The 15,002-nt window shown below is 36.0% G+C and overlaps 1 protein-coding gene across 38 annotated transcripts in view; it reads left to right on the top strand.

Moving 5' to 3' along the window:
- The window catches only part of SLMAP (sarcolemma associated protein), a 149,499-nt gene that overhangs the window by 107,035 nt on the left and 27,462 nt on the right, over positions 1-15,002 (top strand). For 28 of the 38 annotated variants that reach the window (XM_068557019.1, XM_068557013.1, XM_068557017.1 and 25 more), the window contains 3 exons: positions 6,801-6,860; positions 11,913-11,993; positions 12,275-12,334. In XM_068557019.1, coding sequence (XP_068413120.1) covers positions 6,801-6,860; positions 11,913-11,993; positions 12,275-12,334 — 201 coding nt within the window. Of the gene's footprint in view, positions 1-6,800; positions 6,927-11,912; positions 11,994-12,274; positions 12,335-15,002 lie in introns of all 38 variants that reach the window. The other 10 variants (XM_068556981.1, XM_068556994.1, XM_068556987.1 and 7 more) reach the window with 1 other exon arrangement.

The following is a 15,002-nucleotide window of genomic DNA, read 5'->3' as shown; positions in this document are numbered from 1 at the left end:
AAGGAAATGTGGAAGGCTTTGGAGGTGGTGGTTAGGTTCTGTTTCTTAATTTGGGCAGTAGTCATACAGACATTAACTTTAAAAAAATGTTATTAACCTGTACCTTTGTGTTTTATGCCCCTTTCTAAGTGTTGTTTCATAATAAATAATAAATATGGTTTTAAAACGGGAAAATGAATAATAATCTCTCCAGAGTAACCCTCAAAAAGAGGGAGTTTTAAAAAAGAAAGAAAATATTGGGGACTTCCCTGGCGGTCCAGTGGTTAAGACTTCGCCTTCCAATATAGGGGGTGCGGGTTCTATCCCTGGTTGAGGAGTAAGATCCCACATGCCTCGCGGCCTAAAAAACCAAAATATAAAGCAGAAGCAGTATTGTAACAAATTCAATAAAGACTTTAAAAATGGTCCACATCAAAAAAGAAAGAAAGAAAGAAAGAAAGAAAGAAAGAAAGAAAGAAAGAAAGAAAGAAAGAAAATCTATCTTTCATTTGTGCCAAAGCAAATAGTTCTTTCAAGACCTGCAGTTATTATTATATGGAAGTTCTTTTTTGTCTCTGAGGGTCTCTGATTTTCAGTACTTCTTAAAAGAGTTGAGGTCTCCACCCCAAGTTTGAGAACTAGCGGTTAGAAACTTTTTTAAAAACAATATTCTTTTCCTTAATACTTTAATCACAGGCCACTAATGATTCACTAGATTGGTAATATAACCTTAAATAATTTCAATAGTGATAATAACAGCAGGTAATTATTATCTAGAGCTTAATACTGGTACTGTTCAAAACTTTTTATATGTATTTAATCCTTAGGTTTTTAGAATGAGGAAAATATTCAAATAATTTTTCCATGTTTGAACTCTTTAAACATAAGTGCCTAATTCATTCATTCAGCAAATATTTATTAAGCATCTACTATGTATATACCAGGCATTATTTTAGCTTTGGGAGGTATAGAAATGAACAAGACAAAGATAGCTTTGCCTTCGTGGAATTTACATTCTCTTGAGGAGATAAAAAGTAATAAACTAATAATATTGTCAGGTAGTGATAAATCCGCTGAAGAAAAAATGGAAGATTATAAGACAATAGGGAGTGACAAAAGTATTATGTAGGACTTGAACAGATTTGGGACTAAACTGAGTGAGTTGTACACGTGTCTGCAGAAAGAATGTGTGAGATGGAGAGAAACCATATGAAAACCCAAGGCAGGTCTGAAATTGGAGTTTTAGAATAAAAATGCCTTTAAAAAGTAAATAAAACGCCAGATAGTAAATATTTTAGGCTTTGCGTGTTAAAAGGTCTTTGTTATAGCTACCAAACTCTGCCATTGTTGTGGAAAGCAGCCATGGACAATATGTAAATGAATGGACCTGGCTATGTTCCTGTAAAACTTTATTTACTGAGGCGGCAGAAGGCTGGATTTGGCTCTGTGGGGCCATAGTTGGCTTATAGACCTTGTAGATCATGGTAGGGACTTAAGATTTTGTTCTAAGGGTGAGAGAGTTTTGAGCAATAAATTACTCCTAATGTGTGTTTATAATTTTTTAAAGGTGGTACTTCAATCTTCAACATCCTAGAGAAAGCTTGGAACGGCTTTCAGAACCTGTGTTTATACTATTTCATTATTTGCTATATTCATATAACAAGCTTTTGTGGAACCTGTATTATGTGACATAATTGTGTTGAGAATTAAATTATTAATAAGATGCCTCCCTGCTTTCATTAGACCCTAAATTCCTAGATTTATCACATTTATCTTGGTAATCCATGAAGAGTACCTAGTACTGTATCTGGTGCATAGTATAAGTACTTGAAGGAATGAGTATATTCCTCAAAGAGTTTGTAGTCTGTTGGGAAAGGTGGACATAAATAAATAGTTGCAGTATAGCTTGATAGAGATACAAATGAAGAGCTATGGAAGAGGAGAGGAGAGATACCAGATCCATGTAGGAGAAAGGAAGAGAAGATAAATGCAGTTTTGAGGGGTGAGATTAAGTTCCTGTGGGATTTCTGGGTGAAGATGTTTGAGAAGCAGTTAGGCATTAGGGTTCTGGGATGTGAGAGAGAGAGAGCTAGACTAGGCATCAACATTTTGAAATTATTCAAGTGTAGCAGGTAGTTAATGCTATTAGAAAAGAATTTTTGAAATCTCAAAGACTAATGCTTTCTTTTTTTCTTGCTTGACAGAACTTTAAAAATTTGTATTCTGCTTTCCCCCAGTACAGACAAGTGCTACATTGGAAATCTTTGTACAAGCCTCTCTCTTTCCAGTGTGATATACAGAAGAGGGGTTGTGGGGTCAAAGGGCATGTGCTTTCAACATTTGGATAGTTCCCGCCAAATTGCCCTCTAAAAAAAAAAAAACGATACTAATTTACACTTCCACTGTGAAAGGGCACAAGATTACTCATTTACCCACTCCTCCCAGTACTGAATGTTTGCCAACCTGATGGGCAAATAATGCCGTGGCGTTGTGTTAGTGGGTAGACCAAGAATTTTTCATGTTGACTGGACATTTGCATTTCTTGGCCTGTGAATTCTGTGTTCCTGTTCTTTGGCCTTTTTTCTCTTGTGTTTGATTTTTTCTTACTCATTTTTGGAAGGTGTCATATCTTTGCCTTCTCCACAGGCTCTTTCCTCATTTCTTGTTTTAGTTTTCTCTGTAACTGCCGTCTGACATACTATTTGTTTATTTTTTTATTGCCTGTCCCTCCCTGCACCATTAGAATATAAGAATCAGGAGGGCAGGGATTTTGTCATTTGTTCATTCTAGTGTTTCCAGCACCTAGGACAGTGTCTGGCATATAGTAGGCACTCCCTAATTAATTGTTCAATGAATGAATGAATGGAGTGAATAATAACCTTTTTTTAAAATAAATTTATTTATTTATTATTTATTTATTTTTGGCTGCATTGGGTCTTCGTTGCTGCATGTGGACTTTCCTTATTTGCGGCAAGCGGGGGCTACTCTTTCATTGTGGTGCATGGGCTTCTCATTGCGGTGGCTTCTCTTGTTGCGGAGCATGGGCTCTAGGCGTGCAGGCTTCAGTAGTTGTGGCGCACGAGCTCTAGAGCGCAGACTCAGTAGTTGTGGCGCACGGGCTTAGTTGCTCCATGGCATGTGGGATCTTCCCGGGCCAGGGCTCGAACCCGTGTTCTCTGCATTGGCAGGCAGATTCTTAACCACTGTACCACCAGGGAAGCCCGAATAATAACCTTTTATCTGTTATTTGTTTTTCAAATATTTTTTCCATGTTTGCACTTGCCCTTTTCCTTTGTTTATGGTGAGTTTGATCATATAGAAGGTTTTAATTTATATGATGTCAAATCTATCACTTTTTTCACACGAGGCTTTTGAAGTCTACATTTTGCCTACCTCCCCTCACCCTTTTTAAACCCTGTGTTCCCTTCATTCACTTCTCCCACCTCCCACTCCCCTCCTCTGGCCAACCATCAGTCTGCTGTCTGTATCTATGAGCTTGTTTTGTTTTTTTTTTTTAAAGATTCCACATATAAGAGAGATCATATGGTCTTTGTCTTTCTATGTCTGACATAATTCACTTAGCACATTGCTGTTGAGGTCCATCCATATTGTCACAAATGGCAAGATTTTATTCTTTTTTATGGCTGAATAATATTCTATTATATATACCTACCATAATTTCTTTATCTCTTCCTCCATTGATGAACACTTCAATTGTTTCTTTATCTTGGCTATTGTAAACAATGCTGCAGTGAACATGGGTGTGCATATATCTTTTCAAGTTAGTGTTTTTGTTTTCTTCAGATAAATACCTAAAAGTGGAATTGCTGGATCATATAGTTCTATTTTTAATTTTTTGAAGAACCCGCATACTGTTTTCCATAGTGGCTGCATCAATTTACATTCCCACCAACAATGTACCAGGGTTCCCTTTTCTCCACATTCTTGTTATTTCTTGTCTTTTTGATAATAACCATTCTAACAAGTGTGAGGTGATATCTCATTATGGTTTTGCTTTGCATTTCCCTGATGATTAGTGATGTTGAGCATCTTTTCATGTACCTATTGGCCATCTGTATTTCTTCTTTGGAAAAATATCTGTTCAGATCTTCTGCCCAATTTTTAATCAGATTTTTTTTTCTTTTTTTTTTTTTCTTGCTGTTGAGTTGTACATACAGATTTAGATCATAGAATAAAGGAAAGTCAGTGAAAGGCTGAGAAGGAAGGAATGAGCAGGCACATAAAAGAAGTAGGAATGAGTAGTATCCTAGAAGTCAAAGGAAAAGAGTTTTAAAAGGGAGGCAGTAAACTTTTGATTAAATATGGTGAATGGATCCATTCATAGTAAAATATTATAAAAGACATAGGACACAAGGAAAAAGAGAATGAGAGTAGAGGCTAATTTTAGAAATATAAAATGATCAATTGAGTGGTAAGAGATTTTGGAGGATGGGAAGTAAATTCTTAATGAATATGAGGTTTTCTTTTGAGATGATGAAAATGTTTTGGAACTAGATGAAGTTGGTGCTTCCATATTATCGTGAATATACTAAATGCCACTGAATTGTTCACTTTAAAATTAATACACTCTGTGAATTTAACCTCAGTTTTTAAAAACAAGACCATATACTGAGGTATATGAAATTTAAGAACACCAGGGATAAAGAAAAGATTCTGAAAATTGCCAGAGAGAAACAAAGTATCTCATACTGTATTATTAATCATAATAAACTAAATTATAACATAGCCACAAATAAATCCTGAAATCATAATGGCTTAATTCAACAAACATTGCTTTTCATTTATGCTACATGTGCATGGTGAGGGAGAACACGCTGCTCTATACTGTTACTCAGGAATCTAGGCTAATCTGAACACATGGTTTCTAGAGTGGGGGGAGAACAAGTGTATGAAAATCCTACTGTGCTCTCTTAAATGCTTCGGCCCTGGCTAGAAACAGTCACATGGACCTTCCTGAGTGCTAGGGACTTGGAATGTGCAGTCTTCTCAGGTGCCCAGAAAGGACAGGCAAACCAGGCATTGCTGAGCACAAGAAGCTTCTGCAGTGCATAATGAGGAACAAGAGTCAGACTGGCATTAGACTCACCTTCCAGTTTGAAGCTAGAAGATAGTGGAACAATGTCTTAAAAATTCTGAAGGAAAATTATGTCCTGTAGAATTATGTATCTGTCAAACCAGTCAAATGTGAGGGTAGAACACTAACATTTTCAGAGGAACAAATTACAAAACATTTACCTTCTATCCACCCCTTATCAGGAAATTATCAGAGGATATATTACACTAAAACAAGGGAATAAAACAGGGAGAGGAAGATTTGGAATCTGGGGGCAGGGGATCTTGTACAGGATACAGCTCAGACTGGAGCAGGAAGATTAAAGGGCCAGGAGAAGGGAGAGACAGGGATATATAATGTGATAGATGGCCTGATATGTTTGAGGATATTGAGAGTTTTATGGTTCTATAAGAACTTGGGCTGTGTTTGAGATATATTTTTAAAAATTAGCAGAACAAAAGAGGGCATTGTAAGTTCCCAAAATAGTAAATGTTGTACAAGAAAAGAAATATAATTATCGCATATTATATGACTCAGGTATAGATAATAGTCATAATATAAATACTGATTACAGATGGACAAAATGTAACTCTTACGAGGATGATAATAGGATATGAGAGCATAATTATCTGTAAGAGATTGTCAGTAAATAATGCCTAAATTGGAAAAATTAAGAAATAGCAATGTATTATTTAGAAATATAAATGTAAATACCAGAAGAAATGGCTAAAAGTTAAAAGTTGTTGTTTGTAGAAGTGATTTTTCAAGAATGGAATGGAGTAGGACAGAGGATGGGTAAGACAGCTTATGTTACATATCTTGTAGGGTTAATGCCTTTTAAAATTATCTAAATTCGTTACTTCGACTTCCTATTTTTCAAGGAGGCAGGAGCAAACAGTGCCACATGCTGCAAAGAGCCTATGTTAAATGAAAATTAAGAAAAGGAACCATGGGCTTTGGCAGATAGGTTATAGTGATCTTGGGGCCATTTCAGTGGTTGAGTAATGGGTGTAGACCAAGTTGCAGTGGGTTAAAGGATAGAATAGAGAAATTATTTCACATACTGCAAAAGTGTAAAATGAAGGAGACCAAGTGACATATAGGATCAGATAATGGTGTATACAGAATAGATATATTATCCTCCTGACTGAAAGGCAGAATATGAAAATCTGACTTTAAATAAATTATAAAGAAACTACATTATACATTTGCAGAGAATCCCCCATAAAACAAAAGCAAAAAAAATTTTTTTAAATTTCTTTCAGTAATTAGCTCTTCTAAAATTATTCATTTTACTGAAACATGTCATATAGGCATCTCTGCTAAATTGTGTCAATAGGGAAAAGTAAACTTGATATAATATGATTTGTATTACTTCTTTATTTAAATGGAATACCTTCTCAGAATTCCTTTATTTCAACTTAATATCCTTGATTTAAAGAGGGTTGCTTTGTTTGTTCTGAGTCCTTTTTTAAAAGTTCAAGGCTTTTAAAATAATGTGAAAGCTAATGAAAACTGAAGGCAGTTCATCTCCCTTACCCTCGGATTTCTGCATTAACCTGATTCCTCTAGTATCGTTCCAGTTCTCTTAGTTCCCCTTCCAGGTTCAAGTTTTTGTTCAAGCCTAGTCATGGGAGTAATGTCATCATCTTTAAATTTGGTCATGGAATGTGTTACACTGCCCAGCTCAGGGAAGTGCTTGCTACTCAGTTTGGGCTTGGATAGTAACGTTTATTTTCTTTGGCAGAGAAGCTGATCGTCGAGGGGCATCTAACCAAAGTGGTAGAAGAAACAAAGCTTTCAAAAGGTTCGTTTTCTGTGGGTTTCTGTGGCATTTTTCTGTGGGTTTTGACAACTCTTTTGGATAATGAAGGTTAGTATACATTTCCAAGGTCATAGTACTTTAACCATCAGTTTATGTCTTACAGCTCACAAAATGGCAATGCAGTGACAATATCAGATAATAATATAAAATAGTTGGAGTTCTGTTTTAAGAAGGATATGTTCATCAGAAAGTTTCTTTTTAAGTGGGTATATATGTGTGGGGTTTTTTTTAATGCTTGGAATAGGTTTTGTTAGGTATTAAAGATTTGTGGCAATCTCTCTGTCTCACTTCCAGCATTATTTTCAGCTTTGATCTCAAAATTTTAATCAAACGCAATGTAAATCTTTTTTGAAACAGGTGAAAAATGCTTGCAGTTCCATTTTGTTGGTTATCGTACCTTTAATAGTCCTTATGATATTTAATATTATCTTAATTGTTAGCATTTCAATTTGACTTAAACAAAAGTGATTATGTAGAACCTTATATTTTTTAATGAACAATCCTGTAATTGCTTGAAGTAATTTATTCTGTTGATTCTTTTCTGTTACAATTGTCAGGCTTAGAGAAGAAAAGTGAGTTTTAAAGCATCGTATTGTCAAGTCACTTTTATGTATAGGGAAATTGTGCAAATAAATTTAGTGGGATATGCTCATTATTCATTCTAGGACTTTCATCAGAAGAACATACCCGTATAAAATTTAAAACTAAATTGACAATCATTTTGGTTAGCTAAAACAATGAGTGATAAAAGTTTGCAATACTCCATTTCATTACATTTTGTTTTATGAAAGTAACTGGATCCACTTGGCTTTTGAAAATATTTAAAAGGATAGTGTTATTTCATATATCTGGTGGCTTCCATTTGGAATTTTGTGCATGGCAGATGCCATATTTGGGGAAAGAATGCATAAAATATGCGTCACTAATATTGTTCTGGCAAACAGGCATTGAATTTCAGAACAGTGAACTATTTTTAGTACGTATGGCAGTTTCTTTCATCTTATTAAAGTGAGATGAGAACAGATTTTAAAATAGCTTTTACTTCACCATCTAAATACCTATTCAGATTAGTTGGTTAAATAGCCAACACTTTGATGTAGAAGTAGAGCCTTGGAAAAAAATCAGTGCTTCTTATAATTAAAGAAAAGTATCTTGCTACCCAAGTGCTTCTATTTAATGCATTCTGAATTAGAATATATTTCCTTGAAATTATGTTATGTCATTGTTGAAAAAGAAAATGTTATGATTTCCTTTTGAAATCTGGCTATAAAATATGTATTGAAAGTTTTAAAGAACATGCTTTTTGACCTAGCAATTTCATTTCTAAGTTTTCATCTTAAGGAACAAATTGGACAAATGTGCAAGGGCACTTGTTTGTGTTGTTTTAAAGGCAAAAAAAGGAAAACATAAGTGTCCGATAATAAGGGCATTTATTAAATAAATTATGGCAAGTAAGTCCATGCAAGTGAATAGAATACATCCTTTAAGAATGATAATACAGGGACTTACCTGGTGGCGCAGTGGTTGGGAATCTGCCTGCCAATGCAGGGGACACAGGTTCGATCCCTGGTCCGGGAAGATCCCACATGCTGCGGAGCAACTAAGCCCGTGCGCCACAACTACTGAGCCTGCGTGCTCTAGGCCCCACATGCCGAAACTACTGAGCCCGCGTGCTGCAACTACTAAAGCCCACGCGCCTAGAGCCCGTGCTCCGCAACAAGAGAACCCACCGTAATGAGCAGCCCATGCACCGCAAGGAAGAGTAGCCCCCGCTCACCACAACTACAGAAAACCTGCACGCAGCAATGAAGACCCAACGCAGCCCAAAAAAAAAGAATAATACAGGGAATTCCCTGGTGGTCCAGTGGTAAGGATTTGGAGCTTTCACTGACCGGGCCCAGGTTCGATCCCTGGGCAGGGAACTAAGATCCTGCAAGCTGTGCAGCGTGGCCAAAAAAAAGAATGATAATACAGATGTTTTATATACCCAGAGATATTTCTATCAGCAGTCAACATTTTACTGGTACTTCCCACAGTTAGCATGCAGAGGTACACTAATCCTTGTGACAGACTAGTTGGCTGAAATAAATTACATTTTAAATGCTTTATATCTGGCTATAAAGTATTTTCTTTTGGGTTTGGCTGGATTGTTTTATTTTTTAAATGCTTTCATTGCTGGTGTTTTTAATGGAATGATATTTAAAACTGATTTTAAATATCAGTTGTTGGAAATTGCCAATTACCAGCTGTTACAAGTCTTGGTAGTATTCCCTTCAGGTATTTCACCTAATGAAAAATGTAATCATAAGTTGCATATGCCTTCTATTTAAGTCCTAACTCAACTTGCAGTTTACAGTAGATTTCAAGGTGGAAGTAGAAAGAATACAGAGTAGGTCAAACAGTAGCTTTTAATTCCAGGTTCTACCAGTAACTAGCTATGTGCCCTGAGGCAACTTACTTTAGCTCTTTAAACCTCAGTTTCCTCATTTGTAAGATGGGATTGACAGTATATAACTTAGAGGATTTTGTGGGAATTTAATGAAATATTGCTTATAAAGCAGGAAGCACTGGTCCGTTGTCCAACAAATGTTAGTTCTCCTTTTTTTTTTTTCCCTTGATCCTTGACCTTGCTTTCTTTGCAAATAATGGTTCCAGTGGTGTAGGAAGTGGTCTGTGTTTGTCTTGCCCATCCGTCGTTATGTCTGCTTGAAGATATAGTGAAAATATTCACCTTATTGTAGACTTGCCAGTTTGGGAACAATTTTGGTATTGATGTTGGTAGCCATTCTTCCATTTACTTCTATATACTATTGGTATGCATTTTAATGATTAAATATTGCACAGAAAATCAGCTAGTAATGACTTTTAATAGCTGAAAAGTAGATGTTTTGAACAGTAGAGACTCTACCACTCATTTGTTGTGTCCTGTGTTTCATCTTGAATAGATTTCGTTTGCCTCCATATAATAACTCTAGTATCAGGACACAACAATGGTGAACCATGACTTGACTTGCTAAAAGCTTGCCTTCTTACTCAAAGTAAAATTGTGTCTCTAATGGTCCTCTTTTTGGCGCACGTACTATGTACTGTGCACTGTTCTATGCAATGGGATTATAGCAGTTAACAAAACAAAAATTCCTGCACTCATGGAGCTTATATTCTAGTAAGATCTTAATGGAAGATAGTCCCACCTCTAAGGCAATTTTACCTTCCTGGCTACTTCTCCAAATAGGAAATAAAAGTTCCTTCTAAGCCAGAAGAATACTTTTGAAAATACGTTCCTCTTGGTTTACCTCTATATCTTGATCATAAAATTGCCAAGAATATTAAAATTAGGAAAGAGTCATTTTTGTCTTTTCCTTTTTGTTCCCACAGTGGTTTCTTTTCTTTCTATATATAGGCAAGATGTGTTAGCCTGCCTTATTTGAGACTGTAACTTAGTGATCAAAACTAGTACATTCAGAAATGTCTGACTATAGTACACTGTGAATGCACCAGAGGTCACAGATTAGATTCCCATGGACCTCAGTAATCAGTGACTTCACTTCTATTCTAAACTCACTGTCTCTCCCCTGTTGGCCTTTGACTAGAAATGGCAGTGAGAAAGGAAGCAAAAGGCTTCTTGTAATCCATCATTCATTTCACAAGTGAAGCCATAAGTTCTAACGTATTCTTACATGGAATAGCCATAACAAGTTATATTTTAATATTGTATTAATTATTTTGACAGTATTGGTTTTAGATATGTTTCTGACTGCTTCTAAAATGAAAAATATCTCTTGATTTAGTTGATTATGAAAACAATATATGTTCACTATAATTTTTCAAACAATATATAACAATGTGAAGTTAGAAAATAAATGTTCATCCCTACCTTCAGAAATGACCATGGTATCTCTGTTGTAGATCCTTCTAGACTTGAATAAATATATACAACAAAAAATTCATAGCTAAGTGTATAGCTATTTTCAGTCTAAAGGGGGTCATCTTATACATGGCTTAACAGACTTTACTTTTACTTAATAGTAGTGAATATATCTTGGACATTTTCCATTCCATAATGAACAATGCTGCAATGAACGTCCTTATATATATATACTATATGTTGCCTATTATTTCCTTAGGAAAAGTACTAGAAGTGAATGTACACATTTAAATTTTTGATACAGATTACCACAGACAGTATAGTTAAGTGCGTAACATTATAAAAAGTAATTATATGTTTAGTGAATTTATAATCTCACTAAGGAAACAAGATATATGTATACACAGAGAATGATATAAAATAGAACATGATTAATTATAAAACCCTATGTCCCAGAGAAGATAAATAAAAAGGAGCAACATGCTGGAGAAATAAAGACTTCCTTAGAGGTGATGGGGCTTAAGCTATATCTTAATATAGCTTGAATAGGCCAAGTAGTGAGAATGGTCCTTGAGTTTAAGGAAATAACAACTCAAGCAAAGAATTTCAGGCCTGTGGTTCAGGTACAGTAATACTTTCTTTAGATATAAAAGGCTGTTACTTTTCTTGTTTTAAATGTTACTTTTATAAAAGACAATGGTGATTTTTTTAAAAAGAGTCTTTATCATGAGTATAAATATTACTAAGGCAACCTAACTAGTGTTTTTATATAATAGAATCCTTTTCTTTCATCATCTTCATACGGTATCCACATTGTCCTGGGAATTTTGCTATGTTTGTTGCAGGTCTCTGAATACTTTAGCAAAGCTTGCTTCAGTTTTGTTTCCAGTTGGCCAGTGGACAGCCTTGAACAAAAGCCCCAGCCCTCCTCTGCACAGCAATCATGATCCACATTATAATTTAATATGAGCTACGTGTAATAAGCAGCATTCCATTTTGGACTAGAGTGGTGAAGAAGTAAGAGATCCAGTGACCTCAGTTAATTTTAAAAGTATTTTGCATACCAGTAGATTTAGAGCACGCATAGCCTGAAGCAGTTTTATTGATATAAGCTATTTAATTGTAAAGAGATTCTACTTTTATTTATTTATTTATTTTTTTCTTCTTAGAGAACCAGGCAAGAGCAAAGGAATCTGATTTATCAGATACTCTGAGTCCAAGCAAGGAGAAAAGTAGTGACGACACTACAGGTCAGTTTTAACCTAATATTTATAAATCTGTAGATGTTATTGTTACCTACCAAGCAGTTTAGGTATGCAGGTTAATGTGGGTGGAGATCTCAAAGTTTGTGTTTGAGGGAAAAAGCAATACTTCTATTTATCAAGTCACTCCCTTGAATCTTGGATAAATTTAAAAGCTACTTTCAATGATCCAAATACAATAGCTGTATAAATTTCAGTTTTTTATTTTGATAATGATAGCTTGCTAATAGAGTTTACTGTTTATAATTATCTTTTTCCCCCCTCTGTAGACGCCCAAATGGATGAGCAAGACCTAAATGAACCCTTTGCTAAAGTGTCCCTATTAAAAGGTATTTTAACTTGTTTTTAAGACATTTTAAACCAGGGCATCAGATTCACCCTTTGCCACAAAATCATGTATTATATGATGTTTTAAGCTTTAGTTAAAACTAAGTTTTAACTTAAAAGATTAAGATAGGTTCTCTAAAGTAGCAGGAACTAAAATTTAAAATGTTGATGTTGGTGCCAGTGCTTTAAAGAAAAACATTTAAATTGTAAAATAGTTTGTATCAATCAAAATTAAATGAAGGCAAGGCAATAAGTGGTAGAATGTGAAATGCAGCTGTGGTTTTTTTGTATTTACCTTGATGTCTCTGATAGAAACCCATTACCACTTTTAATGTAAACTAAAAAACGATTAAAAATATTAACTTTCTTTCTTTTTAAGTATTTGTTTTTTTTTTTTTTTATTTACTTATGGCTGTGTTGGGTCTTCGTCTCTGTGCGAGGGCTTTCTCTAGCTGTGGCATGCGGGGACCACTCTTCATCGCGGTGCGCGGGCCTCTCACTATCGCGGCCTCTCCTTGCGGAGCACAGGCTCCACACGCGCAGGCTCAGTAATTGTGGCTCATGGGCGCAGCCGCTCCGCGGCACGTGGGATCCTCCCAGACCAGGGCTCGAACCCGTGTCCCCTGCATTGGCAGGCAGACTCGCAACCACTGCGCCACCAGGGAAGCCCAAAAATATTAACTTTCTTGAAAGAACTACCTGTTTGCTCTGTTATCATATGGTAGCAGTTGTAAATTTCCTCATTTTCTGGCCCTCCTCATTCTCTAGTAAATAACCCCAGGTTCTTAGGACTCTTCTAGAAATTTTGGGTGGGGCTAAGATGAGCAGTGCATATAATAAATTCTTTCACTTGTGTCACTTCTAAATAAGAAGTACATTTATTTGATATTTACTTGTTTAGAATGAAATGGGTAGGAATTAAATTAGCATTTATAAAAGTGTTTTTAAAATAAAGTGCTTGGGGATGGCTTATTGATAAATCTGTGATTGTCAGCATTTAGTCTCCTTTTTTTTTTTGCAATCATGACAACAGCTGCCACACAAAAGATTCACTTTTAAGTGTTTTGATCCATTTCTCATTTAGAGAAAATTATTATTTTTTTTTTTACATCTTTATTGGAGTATAATTGCTTTACAATGTTGTGTGTTAATTTCTGCTGTACAACAAAGTGAATCAGCTATATATGTATACATATACCCCCATATCCCCTCCCTCTCCCACCCAGCATTTAGTCTCTTTTATAATTGCCTTATTGTACACAAGAAAAGTTGACATATAAGTTCAGCTCACTAGGTTACGCATTTTAGTAGCAGTGGACCAATACCAGGCAACTCTCGGAAATTAGCAGCAAAAGCAGCCTGTGGAGGTTTCTTTGTATAGAAATGCCTTTGCTTCTGGCTGGGCTGTTAAGGGATCTCCCAGTACAGACCCTAAGTTTTGGATTATATAAGGAAGCCTTAGTTTCACCCTGCATGATCCTGCTGCTCTCCTAGTTGTATAATGATTGGCATTGGGGTTGGTTAGCCAAGAGATTACCCAGATTCTCTCGAATTCCTTAGTCTGGGCATCATGGCCTTCTTTTCTCCCCCATGGATACTGAAGCTGACATGGCTCTCTGAGCCACCTTTGACTGAATTCCCGTACCAAGGGAAGCCCTGAGAATTACTGGCCCGGGCAACCAACTGCCAACCTGTTTTTAAGTATGATAATAGTTTCCAGTATTCTTACCGATCCGCACTCTTCTCAGGTGACCTTTGGTGTTTACGAGACATACCTTTTTTCTAGTGTGGTAATAGTAAATCTAAGTTAATGTGTGTACAGACCAGAAATCTCATCTTGGAGCATTTCTGATTCTTCTCAGAAACGTAAGACCATTAATGCATAGAATGTTGTTGCTGATCCTGAAAAAGTTTGGGAACCTTGGGCCTTTGGGGGACACACAGAAACAAGAAGGGAGGTGAATGAGGAAGGGACACCCGTCGTAAAGAAGTAGCTGTTCTCATGATCTTTTTTTACTGCAGAAATCTCCCAGAAAGCTTTTCAGCAGCCAAATCCAGATTGATTTATAAGTGGTCATTTTTTTTTTTTTTTTAGAAAAAAACAACATCAACAGGAGTTTAATAACATGTATACCTCCGGTATACAAGGGAGATACCCAGGAAAACTGAGTAACTCCTGTAAATAGTGTTTATGACTGTGTTAATTATATTCAGATGTTATTAGTGCTTTTGTAATCTTGTGTGTCCGTCTGCTTTAGATTTTATTTGTATCCTCTTCCCTACCACAATGCCAGATATTTGGAAGAACTCAGATGTTTGTTGAATGAATTAATAATAGACCTCTTACATCAAAGTTATAAAACCACAAGAGCATTAGGAAAGTGACAGGCTCTAGCCAAGAGGCTAAGAGCCAAAGATCTCTGAGTTCTGTGCCAGCTCTGCCATTTATTTGTGGGGTTTTTTTTTATTTACTTATTTATTTGTTTGGTTGTGCTGGATCTCAGTTGTGGCATGTGAACTCTTAGTTGCAGCATGTATGTGGGATCTAGTTCCTCGAGCAGGATTCGAACCCGGGCCCCCTGCATTGGGAGCATGGAATCTTAACTATTGCACCACCAGGGAAGCCCCTGCCATTTATTTGTAATATATCCTTGGGCAAATTGCGTAACC

The sequence above is a fragment of the Eschrichtius robustus genome, chromosome 12 (assembly GCF_028021215.1).
Source record: "Eschrichtius robustus isolate mEscRob2 chromosome 12, mEscRob2.pri, whole genome shotgun sequence".
Taxonomy (NCBI): domain Eukaryota; kingdom Metazoa; phylum Chordata; class Mammalia; order Artiodactyla; family Eschrichtiidae; genus Eschrichtius; species Eschrichtius robustus.
The sequence above is the reverse complement of the archived record's forward strand: the minus strand, read 5'-3'. Positions and strand labels throughout refer to the sequence as shown.